Here is a 13,131-nt window from a genome sequence, read left to right as displayed (position 1 = left end):
AGTTTGCGGGGAGGCTCTGATTGTAGACCAGCGTCGTTTTAGTTAATGCAGTTAAATTTACTGTTTAATGAGGAATACGGAGTAAAAAAAACTTTATGTACTTTAACATTTTATTTTTCTTTCAGAATATATGAAGAAGGAAGGGAAAGTATCCCTGAACATCCGTATCTCTTTGAGGTAAATATGTATGTGAAAATACAGCCATGTAACCTGAGCCTGCATGTTTAGAACGTGCAGCCATTGATCAGCAGCTGAGATACGCGCGGGGATATCACGTAAAAAGGAAAGTTTACCTCAGCAACACCTCTTTAGGTCTGCCTCTACCTCAGGGTAGGGAAGGAGACCCGGGTACCCGGAACGCCGCCCTCCCGGGGCCATCGCCAGCCTTCACCTTTCCTGCGTTCCCCCTGATTTTTTGCACCTGTTAACAGTTCACTTGTTTAAAATGGTTGTAAGCATCAAGTACACGTGAGAGTGTCACTCGGTGGAGGTCGTGCGAGGTGCAGAAGGTGGGTGGGCCAGCGCGTGGCTGCTGAGAGGGGAGGAAAGAGCTGCTGCGGCAGCTGCCCCGGGGTCGTATTTTCATGTGGGCAGTTCAGATCTTCACACTTGTGACTTCTGATGGCACGCTTTTTATCTAAGTACTTTTATAGGGAATGGGATATATGTATGAAAATGGCGATTGCTTCTAATGGCTTTTGGAACATAGGGATGGCTGGAAAATCTCTAATGCTATTTAATTGTATTAATCTTGGGATTTATACAAGTTTGACAATAGTTTGAAAATAAAACCAGGTGGTTATTTAAAGATACAGCAATGTGAAAAACTGACTAGATGTGAAGAATCAAGTAATACTTCTCTGTGTGTATGCGAAAGCCTGAGTAAATATTGATATTCCTTCATTCTCAAGAACAGGCTTGAGTTATTTAATGTCTCCAAACAGTGTTGTCCTGGTTTTGGCAGGGATAGAGTTAATTTTCTTCCTAGTAGCTGGTACAGTGCTGTGTTTTGGATTCAGGATGAGAACAATGTTGATAACACACCGATGTTTTAGTTGTTGCTAAGCAGTGCTTACACTAGCCAAGGACTTTTCAGCTTCCCATGCCCTGCCAGCGGGAAGCTGGGAGGGGGCACAGCCAGGACAGCTGACCCAAACTGGCCAAAGGGATGTTCCATACCATGTGCCGTCATGCTCAGTACATAAACTGGGGGGAGTTGGCTGGGGGACAGTGACCGCCGCTCGGGGACTGGCTGGGCATTGGTCAGTGGGTGGTGAGCAATTGCACTGTGCATCACTTATTTTGTATATTCTATTATTATTATTATTATTCCTTCCTTTTCTGTCCTATTAAACTGTCTTTATCTCAACCCATGAATTTTACTTTTTTTTTTTCTTTCTATTCTCTCCCCCATCCTACTGGGAAGGGGAGTGAGCAAACAGCTGTGTGGTGTTTAGCTGCCTGCCAGGTCAAACCACAAGTGTTTAGAGCTCTCATGAGACATTCAGAGAAGTGATCAATTGATATCTAATGTTACTTTAAATGAGTATTCTTCATCTCAAGGATATCTAGTGACTGCAGTCACTACTTGACGACAATCATCCCTCATATCTCAGATTATCTGAAGTTTTGTTCATCGAACTAAACTTCAGTTTCCCATAGAATCAACTTGTTAGAGATTAAATTTTCTGTGTGGGTTAGCTGAAAGTTGTTGCATTTTCACAGTTGATTTGATTCCACCTATGGCATGCAGTAACTGTGTTCTTCTTGAAGTAAGAAAGCCTTAGATTCGTGAATGGTTGCAATAGGGTTGGAAAACAGTTTGTGGAATTAGTTAAATTTGCAATTTCTGGTATAAAAAATTGCTGAAATGTAGCATTTATATGTAGTGCATTAAAAAGTTTTAATTTTTTTTTTCAGAGTGATGTAGAGATCTGTTTGATTGGTGGTAGCTGCAAGAGTCCTATTGAAAGATTTTGGAATGGAAACAATATGATGTATATTCTACAGAAAGCAGTAAGTGTGTATGTTAGCTGTTAATTTTTTCAACGTAATCTAGACTTGAATTCCCATCAAATATTTTCATATACCTTGCATTTTTTGACTTACCTGTGGATTTCTCTTAAAGCGACACAATGAAGAAAGTGACCCAATGGAAGAATCAAAACCAGATGATGCTATTTATGCCTCTGAGCTTTTACCAAAGGAGAGTTCTGGACCAGTGGCTCTTTCTGTCAGAAGAGCAAAGTAAGTGTCAAAGGTCTGTCTCCCCTTTTGATGTAATTTTCTTTTGCAACTTTTGCTTCTCTTCCTGATATTCAGAACCTGTATTATTTTCAATCCCCAAAAATGAAATTACTCATTAGTTTAGTGAGGAGATAGGACCATTTTTCATCCTGCAAAATGGCCTCCTCCTAACAAAGTAGCTAAAGTGAAGGTACTGGAAAAGCACTTGTGAGCTGTCCCATTAGGTTAATGGAACTGTCTGGGTGTAGGTGAGCAAAGAAAACTTACTAAGACTTCAAAGCTTGCTTTTCTAAGGCTTCTGTTTAAAAAAAAAAAAAAATCTGATTGGGGTCTTTGGCTGTTACTAAAATTCCAAGGCATGGTACCAAAACATGGTGACTAGTTTGCTTAAGTAACTTATCCTTTTAACATGCTTAAAATGTAAAATTCAATTATGATTTCAGAAACCTTAGTCTAAATTAAAATATTAAATATATTCTCAGTTATATATCACTTACTTCCTCCTTTGTGACTTCATTATTTTACCTGTAAAAAGAGGATTGTAATACTGCATTCTTTTTTTAAACTGATTTGATTTCTGCTAGCGAAGCATGGTAGATAGTTCAGTTTTATGTAAGGGATAGATTTAGCTATACTTGCTGGCATCTTATTTTTTTTCCTGTTCATATCTCTAGGCAGTTGATTTCCTTATATACAATGGTACAAAATCCAAACATGACCCACTTGAAGATAAGTGAATTGGTTGTGCTTCCTCCCCTCTGGATAAGGTGTGACGGTTCTGATCCTGAACATACTTGTTGGCTTGGAGCTGAGCCTCTCAAAGCTGGAAACAAAATCACAGGAATCAATTTTTATATGGTTACATGTGATGGTAAGGTTATAATGTTACAAATAAAATTAAATAAGGAAGGCTTAAAAATGTAGGAATATTGGTGTAGTGGTGCTATCTTTGTCCTTTGTGTGATGTTGGCTTGGTACTGCTCTATATTCCTTGTTTTAAAAAACAAGGGGGGGGGGGGGGGGAGAGAGAAAAAAAGAAAAGATGTTTTTAACCCATGCCTTGTGGGGGAAATAACTTTAATATACTTAATGCAACAGTATCTGTGCAGGCCTACCTTCACTCAGGTGCAATAATTTAGCAAATTGAAATTGCTACCATTCAACTTCTTACGCAAGTACTGACTCCTACTAAACATTTATATGTTAACACCAGCTCTTATTATCAATAGGACAAATGAAAGAAGAATGTCTGCTTTCTAAAGGACAACATGAGTTGTACTTGACCAAATGGAGTATTTGAGAATTAATTTTAAGTGCCAAATTTGAATTGTGTCAAATGGTTTTTTTGATTCTTTCTTTTTTCCTTTCCTAGGTCCTGCAGCTGATAAAACCTGTTTTGCAAACATGGAAGAGCTCAAAATGGCACATAAAATGAAACATCATTCATCTATTGTAGGTTTTTACGATCTGTCATGCCTCCAATCTAAGTTTAAAAACTCTGGTTTTGGATTTATGATACTGGTTTTGGGACGCTTTATAGATTCTACTTAGAATCTCACCTTAGTATGATTCTATAGCATAATAGTCTCTTTTGAAGTAACATTTGAGTTCCCTATGTTGTAATGCATTTGTCTGATATTAGACCTATTTGTGTGTGTGTGAAATAATTTAAAAAATATTTTACACAGGTATAAAACAATCAATGTTGTGGTGGGTTTTTTTTTTAAATCTGTTCATTCTAGGTGATGACAAAAGGATTTGCTCAGTATGAACTTGTTAGAGCTGCTGCAATAGAAGACACAATTATAGAATCTGAAAGCAATATATACATTGATATTACGTGGAATACTGTAGATAAGATTCTGGAGACACCCCCACTAATTTCAGCTGCCACGCTGGTAAGTCAAGAGGGAAAAAGCAAAGCAAGCCAACCCAAACTCTTTCCACAGCTTACATCATGAGTAGTGTAAAGGAGAGAAAATAAGTTTGACTCTTGACATTTGTGTTTATTATTCTTTATATAAGCAATACAATATGTTCATAATCTAAATTATAAATTATGCTAATATGCATTTCACTAATGAAAATTTTAGGATGCTTGATTTCTAAAGTTTGAAACTGACATAAACTTCTGGAACTTTCAGAATATTACACTGGAGTCTGGGGACCCCAGAAGTCCTGTATATCAGCTGTATAGAGAACTGCAGTTTCTCCTTGTAAGTATGAGTGAGAAATTCCAATTTCAGATTTACGTGGAATGGTGATTTTGTGTTAATAATTTACTTTATTTAAAACTTCATCAGGTGTTTCAAAGTTAACTTTAAGCTTTTAGTTTAGAATAAACTTTGAGTTCAGTTTTAGGAATCTTTAATACAAAGAGGACAAATCATGAACAGGTGTCGTGGTTTAACCTCAGTCGGCAACTAAGCACCATGCAGCTGCTCGCTCACTCCCCCACCCCCCTCCCCCCTCCCCGGTGGGATGGAGGAGAGAATTGGAAAAGCACAAGTGAGAAAAACTCGTGGGTTGAGATAAAAACAGTTTAATAATTGAAATCAAATGATAATAATAATAATTATATGATAATAATAATATACAAAGCAAGTGATGCACAGTGCAATTGCTCACCACCTGCCGACTGATGCCCAGCCAGTCCCCGAGCAGCGGCCCCCCCCCGGCCAGCTTTCCCCAGTTTATGTACTGAGCATGACGTCCCATGGTATGGAATGTTTCTTTGGCCAGTTTGGCTGTGTCCCCTCCCAGCTTCCTGTGCACCTGCAGCGCTCTCAGTCGGTAGAGCATGGAAAAGTAAAAAGTCCTTGGCTAGTGTAAGCACTACCCAGCAACAACTAAAACATCGGTGCATTATCAACTTTGTTCTCATCCTAAATCCAAAACACAGCACTATGCCAGCTACTAGGAAGGAAATTAACTCTATCCCTGCCGAAACCAGGACAACAGGAAAGACAGGAAATTAAAGAAGTTTCTAAATTTATGGTTAGCTGTACAGAGAGAGATGTATGATTCTTGGAGAAGTTACCTACAGTTTTAAGTATGACACATGTAGAACCTCAAAAAAGAACTGATTTGTGTTGTTTGGGTTTTGATGCTGCCTTTAGGCTTTGGCCGAAGGTTTGAAGACTGGTGTGACTGAGTGGCCTGAGCCCTTAGAGTCTGAATCAGCTGTTGAACTGGTCCAGGAATTTCTGACTGGTAATTGCTGCTTGTTACATAGGGGGGAGAGGGATGTCACATTTCACAGAAATAAAAGGAAATTCCACATACACTTTTTAAAGTGTTAGAATTCGAGATGTTCATTTCTATGCTATAACCACCTGCGCAAAGTGGTGAAATAGGTTACTCAGTACATTGCTGTCATTTTTCTTTTTGTAACATCTTGTATAAAAGTAATAGTTGTTTCTTTATAAAATGACACAATTATATTTAAAAAGCAATTGAGAGTTCTTGATGCGTCTTTCAAGTTATCTGGCATGCACATGAACTTCTGAACCTGCTAAGTGTCCCTTTGGTGGTGGAAAACAATACTTCGATGACATCTTAAAATAAAGCATCCAAAATTACTTATTCCTTCTGAAAACTGTTGTGAACAATATGTGTCTTGCCAGAAGTTTATGATATTAGAAAGCAAATCTAAAAAGAGAATCAGATGTAGGAATGCACCAAGATATTTTCAAATGCCACTGTAAATTTTTTTTGTATGTAGATAAAACTTGGAGAAACAGACAAAAACTCTCTCTGACAAATACATGTGGAAGAAAACCAGAGACACTTATTAGATCACCTGCTACCCCTTACTGCTTCATCACTGAATCTCAACAAGTTAATGCTTAGACGATAGAATGTAGTAAAGGTATATGGGGAAAATGTATGGCTTATAATAAAAATATTAAGAAATGATCTTTTCAGACTATATGCTGTAGTCTGAAAAGTAAAAACAAATTTAAAATGGATAAATTTTGTCTATTAGCCATCCAGTCAGTGTATCTGTTAATTATTATGTGCCCAGTGATTTATACGATTGGTTTGATGATTTTTTTTTTTCTCATAGTGGTGAAATTTATTTTTTTCCTCTACCAGATTTAAAGAAGAAACTGGATGGATATTGTATATCTGGAAACAGTAATGAAACAGAGGTATCTGCAATTTCCTACCAATTGCCTTGTCATCTTGTTTCCCTTATAACTGTAGTTATTTTGAATTTTGACTAAGTCTTGTATGTTATTTATGTATACATGTAAATACATAGACATAAAGATGTAAAGAAAGATAGATCTCTTTCTGTTTCTGCTGTGTAAAAATAATGGAAGAAGGCCTTGCAGGCAAAGTTAGGAATTCCATAGCTATCCTGTAATAGAAAGTCCACTGTAATTTTTACCTTTAGAAAACCTCCCTCTTTTTTTTTTTTGTTTTAAATGGTCTACCAGTGTCTATTATACCTATTTTTTATGTAATTTAGTGCTATGAAGCTATTTTGATTTGTTTCTTTCCCTTCCTTTCTCACTACCAAAAGCTTGCAAATTGAACTGTATTGTATCAACTGCAATCACACTCCCTTGTCTTAACCATTGTCTGTCATCTCCTAAAGCTATCAGCCTCATGATGTCCTAGTTTCTTTCAGGAACTCTGACCTTTGTGCCATTGTGTTCTATCACTAATTTGCTTTTCTTGCCTAATTTAATGATTTTGGGCCAATTTAATGGTATCAGTTAGATATCTGTCCTATTTATCTAGAGGCTTATGAGACTCTAAAGCAATGGACAAATTCAAATTCTAAAAACGTTTTCGGTTATAGTAAGATTTTTTTTTTTCCCCCCTTTCAGTCTACAAGGAAAGGTTTGGGTCTCTTTCCTATTGAGAGGGAAGTTGCATTTTGTTCATGAGCTAAAAATATAAAGATTTCTGTATTAGCTAAACCAGAAAAATTCAGGATCAGGAGAACAGGAAAATTGTTCTGAGAATACACGTATGTATTAATTTTGTCCTCCCAGGACACTGCTAGGTCATACAGTTATTTAATTATCTATGAGTTCAGCGTAGCATAGGTCATATTCTGAGTTAGTGCTTGCTGAACTGTGTTCTTGCTATTTACCAATGATCTGTGCATCATACCGTTGTAAGGCGAAAAGGACCGCCTTGAGCTAAGCAGCGGGTTCTTACTGGACAGTCTGATTGAGCTTTACTTGGCTACGATCAAAAGTCTTTCTGATAGTAGGCTTTGCTTCCTGGTCCAAAGATAGCAATTATCCAGTGGGGTAATTCTGAAAAGAATTAGTCTCACTTTTAAATAAAAATATGCTTCCAAATTACTACGCAGTAGTAGTTTCTATGCAGTAGTTTCTCTGGAAAAGGGGAAAAATTAATGATGCACCCAATTTTGATCTCTGGAGAAAATTGCAATTCATAAGGTCTTTGAATCTTAGGCATCCTTTTTTTACTTAAGACAAACAAACTCTTTCAGAAAATCAAATGTGACACTGCTGCAGTGGACAGTTCAATAAAATCAATCTTCAGCGAGCGAGGAGACCTGGATTTTGCTGAACAATTATGGTGCAAAATGAGAAGTAAGTGTATTGTGGTATTTTACTCCATCTGTTTTCCTTTAATTCTTCTGTACGCTGTATGTACTATACTGTCTTGCTTTCTCAGTGAAATGAATTTAAGTTTCTCTGAGTTTTAAGGACTGATCAGCTCTTCAGAAAATTGTTATCAACAGGCTTTTTCTAAAAGAGCTAATTTTAGGTATGTAAGATTATATACTTCCTTAAAACATATTAAGGTAGACCAATGTTCTCTAACAGTCATATGCAGTTCAGTGATGTCTTTTGGTCGTTGTTTCTTTGGAGTAACCCTTTTTAAAGTCATGATATGACAAACGTAACAAAAAGCAGTGCAATCTGTCATTTCAGCTATTATTCTTCAAATGAGGGGTTTCGTTTTTGCAAGTATGTGTTGGCCTATTGTTATTGACTTAACAGCTAGAGAGCGAGCCTGGATTGATAAATAAAATATTGTATCTTTTTTTCTTAAGGTGTCAGTTCCTATCAGGAGTTGATAGTGTGTTTTACACTGATAATAAAATCCTTGGAACATGGTGAGATACAGCCATGGGTACGTAATTGTATTTCACAATAAATTTTATAATTTTGAGTTGTTTGAAGTAGAATATAGTTCTTGTCACTTAACTGCTTCTCATTTCTGTGTTGTATTGTTTTTAAATTACTTTCACATGTCACAGTTTGCTTCTGTTTCCATGGTATTGTACTTCTAAAAAATGTTTATGATGTTTTGTACAGAGTTACATCACAAGAAAACTTTTCTAATTTTTAGATTCATCAAGGGAGTAGCAGTTTGCTAAGTAAATTGATTCAACAATCTTATCATGGAAAGATAGAGGTCATTTCCCTCAGTGGCATCACTCCAATTCAAATGCTCTTGGAGATTGGTTTAGATAAGATGAAGAAGGATTATGTCAGTTTTTTCATAGGTAAGTCTGATATCTGTTAACATGATTAGAAATTCAAGATAAAAGGTACTCCATGCACGAAATAATGAAGTTTTTGGTAACCTTGATCTCACGTCTGCTCCCATCTGCTGAAGTGCTGTTTCCAGCCTCCTTAGTAATTGTACCTTTTGGTGTATATGGTTTCAAAATAAAAAAAATCAATGTGTTTCAAAATAACTATAGCTTGCATAACCATGTATTTATTTTTCAATTTGAAAAAAACCTTTAGGTTGAACTTCAAGTAAAATAAATACCAGATTTATATAACTGTGGACTGTTTTGTTTTCTTATCTGTTTGCTGTAGGTGAAAAAATAAGACCCTCATGCTCTTTCTGTCTTCTCCTTTATGGTCTACATGGGTTAAAAGCAAATGAGGCAAGGGTCTTTATATGTAATAGCTGTGTTTGTACAGTCTGTAGTATTTGGAAAGATATTTTTGATTATTCTTGTATGTATATTATACTGGAAATGAAAGTGGAAAGACTTTTGTAAAGTACGTTTTTTCTTGAAAACATTGTGGCTTTGTTTTCAGTGCTATAGCTTTATTTTTTTTCTGAATCTGTGGGAGGGGGGTTGTGTCTTACCATTGTTGTTACCCACTTCTTTTTCCTTCATCTCTTCATTTCTTGATTTCTTTTTTGCTTTGTCATCCTGTTTTCATTCTTCGTTTCATTTGCTTTTTTATTTTCACTATTTGTAAACCTCTATGTCCCAAGGAGGATTGTTGGCTCAAAGTATGTGGTAGGTTTCTTCATTGTGCAGCCTTGGTGGTAAATAAGATAATGCCTCTACCATGCCACTTTGCAGGGTTTTTCTTGTTTTGAATGAGTAATCTTGTCAATAAATAACATCACGGTCCTAGTGACTTTGCGCTTTTCTTTGGTAGAATTCCCTGTTTGACTACCTGAATGTTGCTTGTATTTAATCTGACACTATGTTAAATTTTAAATTTTTTTTTTTTTTTTCTTCTCCCCCTGTTCAATTTACAGGCCAGGAACTTGCAACATTAACCTACTTGGTGAGATGTGCCTTTTTTTTTTTTTTTTGGTAAAATAACTCTGAAAGCAGTATAAAGTAGAGCACACTTAGCTGATGGTGGGATGCAAGTCATATCATTCCTATAAGCTGAGAAACTGAATTGCAAATCATGAGGATGGAACACCATACTGCAGAAATGTCATTATGTTGTTTCCTTATTCATATATTATTTCCTAGGTATCTGGTATGGGTCATTGTCAGGCAGGACAGTGAACCTTTGTTCATACTTTGATAGCATGGAACTTTGTTCTGACTCTGCTGGGCCATTCTTAAAATTTTGGCTCTCAAAAGAAGCAGGAAAATTATTTTAGTATACTGAGGATGTGTTGTGTGTCTGTAGAAATTGAGTGTCCAGTTAAGAGCGGAAGCTGTTTGCTGTTCCAGGATTACTTCATTTCCACATCAGTAGATCTACAAGAACAAGTTCATCGTGTTCAAAAGCTTCACCATATGCTGGAAATAATGGTCAGCTGTACAGTCTTACTTCAGTTTAAACATGAGAACCTCTTCCCTTTGACACAGTAATTATTTCATTTTTACTTCTTGCTCTTTAAATGACAATAACAAATAGATTCTTTTCAACAGTTGTAAAGAAACTCTTCAAAAAAAAAAAAAAAAGAACTCTCCTTACTGTTGATGATTATGAGACTGCAGAAGTAGCAGTTGGATCTTCCTGTTAAATTTTGCTTTGTGACTAAAATTGAAAAACAAAGGCAATCATAAAATCTGAGAGTATAGTTAATTTTGCACAAGGTTTATGCGGTGTTGTACAAGCATTTCTCCAAAGAAAGTTAGTAACTAGTTGATTCTTATTGTAGAATTTGCATGAAGTATTATAAGGAAAACCCTCTAAATGAGAAGCATGTGTTTCAACTGCCGATCAGACCAGCACTTGTCAAGAAGTTCTATCAAAAGTAAGAGAAACTTCAATCTTTGCAGCATTAAAATTCAGATGTGACTGAATACTCGGCTGAATTTTGACATTTCTTGATTATTCTATCAGTGATAACCCAGAAATATGGAAGGTGGACATAAGTAGTGGGCATGGACAGAAGGAGGTTAAAACAACGTGGCAAGTTAGTACTAATCCTCCAGTTGAACATATGACATCAAACACTACAGGTAAGGAATATTTGTAGTGACATGAAATAATGAAAGTACACATTTCAAATTCATTTTTTTATACTGGGTTCAGTGGATCTGAACTTTTTCTTACTTCAGCAAAAGCAAAATTATGTTTTGTCTTTTAATGGAAGGGTGAGATGGTATTTATAGAATGTAAAAGATTTTCACGAAGTGGTGACTTTCTGCCTTCTCACCTTTCTGAATTACGTTTTTAGAGTTAAAATGACAGAACAGTTCCAAATATGACATGATTATTAAATATTCTACACAATATCTTCTAACGTCTTTCTAAAATCTTTGCTAGTGTATCTGAGAATGGGTTTGAAGATAAATTGACCTGTTATTGAATGCTGGCCTCTAGTCAGAGAAGCAACCAGGTGCTAAGGAGGGAAGACGTGCCTTGCTGCAATCAAATGTAGGACAAGTGAAAAAGCATGAGAACAGGGAAGAATTAAGCATATAGACAGGTGTAGAAAAAAATTGCCTTTTTGGGGTGAGGTTTGATACAGGGTAATGCTTTGGTAAAGCTTTCCTGTCATTCTCAATTTTTGTCATGAAGTGCTTCTTTCAGTAAAACTGAAGTTTTGAAACCAGTTCTTGAAGTTGCTACAGAAACTAATCTCTACAGTTTCTCTTTCTAAGAATAGTGTCTAATCACATCTTTTTCTTTTGTCTATGCAGGTCTCTTTTCCGATTCCACAGTTAATGGAAGCAGTGAAGAAAGAATGTATTTTATTACAATGGCTAAGTGCAGTCAGGTGCATTTCACATAAATGCATGTTAGTCTACAGGCAGGCACTTGAAAGGTACAGTAAAGAGGAAAGTTCAGCATTATCTGTGTCCCAACAGTATATTTAGAAACACTCTGATTTGAAGAACAGTACATCTTACTGAGTCATTTGCTTTGGTATGCTTGAAGTGTGACATACACAGCCATAATTCATCTGTGTATGTCTAGTTTGTTTATAAATGTTGTGCAATTATGAATATATAGTATAATTATTTTGAAAATGTAGAAGACATTTTTGTTCGTATATTTACAAACATTCAATAAAGTTCTGCACTTCGGGGTTTTAAATTTTATTTTTATTCATTAAGAATGCAATCAGACACTGTTCAAAGTGTGAATTATCTTAACCCAACAAAACAAGCAATATTGTCATGTTTTCCTGATGTCAAGTGACATTTCATCATCCAGATATATTTGGAAAGCTGTTCATCCAGGGCATTGTGAACTTCTGACAGTTTGATTTTCTTTGTCCCTGCATTTGTATTTTGGAGTATTCTTGGATATACTTCTCTCTCCTCTTCAAATTCACTTTTTCCCCTCAATGCAAAGTGAATTATTTTAACAGTGTTGTCTTGCATACCTTTGCATAATTTTCTGAAAAAAATCTTCAGTATAACTGGCTGGACATAATCATTTAAATATGTTGGGATTAATTCCTGACAGTTGCATATGTTCTTATGTTGATTAGATAGTGTATGTAACGTTTTGGTAGTGTAACTTTAAACAACTACATAGTGTAGTATATGCTGATTAACTAAGTTGAGACAGAAACATTCTGCATTGAGACAGAAGTGTTTTGCATAAAAGAAACTATTAACTGTTGATAAATAAGAATAAGGACAATCCCAATATTCATGCTTTTTAAAAACTATAAATTTCTATAATTTCTGGTTTCTCCTCAGGAAATCTTATTTCTTATCCCTTTCCTAATATTACCTCTTAATAACTATCAGTTTAACAGTTAAAGCCTTTGAAGGGAAGCTAGGAACAAGGTCGTTTTTTGGATTTATGTACTGCTACTCTGCATTCAGTATATGCACATGCAGTGTTGAAACTGTAGTGCAAACTAAATAGGAAACTTGTTTTGTTGCTTTGCTTTAGAGGAATAATTTCAAGCACAACAGAAGGACAAGTATAGCCACATGGCCATATTCTGGAGCAAATTTTTTATAATCATGTACTTAACTTGTTCTTACCTGCAGTGGAAGTGAATTTGAGGTGGAGTATTACATTCTAGAAGTGCTTGGATTACATATAATACACATTTCTGTGTGTAATATATTATAAAGTTGTATGAGGTCGATCTAGTTCCCTGTAAACAAAACTAGAGGGATAGGAGTCCTTGGTTTAAATCTGACTCAGCGGTTGTCATCTTTGATGAATCACTTCAAATAATTCTTCTCCACGC

The 13,131-nt window shown here is 35.8% G+C and overlaps 2 protein-coding genes across 3 annotated transcripts in view; one reads left to right on the top strand and one right to left on the bottom strand.

The window, feature by feature from the left end:
- The window catches only part of RPL4 (ribosomal protein L4), a 6,935-nt gene extending 6,557 nt beyond the window's left edge, over positions 1–378 (bottom strand). Inside the window, exon 1 of the mRNA XM_009321524.1 lies at positions 325–378. Within this exon, the coding sequence (XP_009319799.1) occupies positions 325–378 (54 nt within the window). The remainder of the gene's footprint in view (positions 1–324) is intronic.
- A 2,565-nt stretch (positions 379–2,943) lies between these two features.
- ZWILCH (zwilch kinetochore protein) lies at positions 2,944–12,011 on the top strand. Of its 2 annotated transcripts, none has more exons than XM_009321449.1 (14): positions 2,944–3,118; positions 3,629–3,699; positions 3,990–4,145; positions 4,392–4,463; positions 5,367–5,460; positions 6,346–6,407; positions 7,727–7,835; positions 8,297–8,376; positions 8,596–8,752; positions 9,760–9,788; positions 10,193–10,329; positions 10,627–10,722; positions 10,812–10,930; positions 11,615–12,011. In XM_009321449.1, the coding sequence occupies exons 1-14, from the start codon at positions 2,944–2,946 to the stop codon at positions 11,704–11,706; spliced, it is 1,449 nt and encodes a 482-aa protein (XP_009319724.1). In that variant the 3' UTR covers positions 11,707–12,011. The 2 variants fall into 2 exon arrangements, with proteins under 2 accessions (XP_009319724.1, XP_009319722.1); XM_009321447.1 differs by having other exon boundaries at positions 3,620–3,699; positions 6,346–6,401; positions 7,727–7,829.
- The last annotated feature ends 1,120 nt before the right edge of the window (positions 12,012–13,131 follow it).

The sequence above is a fragment of the Pygoscelis adeliae genome, unplaced genomic scaffold, assembly GCF_000699105.1.
Source record: "Pygoscelis adeliae isolate BGI_AS28 unplaced genomic scaffold, ASM69910v1 Scaffold13, whole genome shotgun sequence".
Taxonomy (NCBI): domain Eukaryota; kingdom Metazoa; phylum Chordata; class Aves; order Sphenisciformes; family Spheniscidae; genus Pygoscelis; species Pygoscelis adeliae.
Note: the sequence above shows the minus strand (reverse complement) of the source record. Positions and strands in the feature narration are given on the sequence as shown.

Excerpts from the sequence above, each read along its gene's own strand:
- ZWILCH (XM_009321449.1), top strand. The coding sequence starts at position 2,944 with ATGGTACAAAATCCAAACATGACCCACTTGAAGATAAGTGAATTGGTT. Across the intron at positions 3,700-3,989 it reads TGAAACATCATTCATCTATT|GTGATGACAAAAGGATTTGC; the intron begins GTAGGTTTTTAC and ends TGTTCATTCTAG. Across the intron at positions 5,461-6,345 it reads GGTCCAGGAATTTCTGACTG|ATTTAAAGAAGAAACTGGAT; the intron begins GTAATTGCTGCT and ends TTCCTCTACCAG.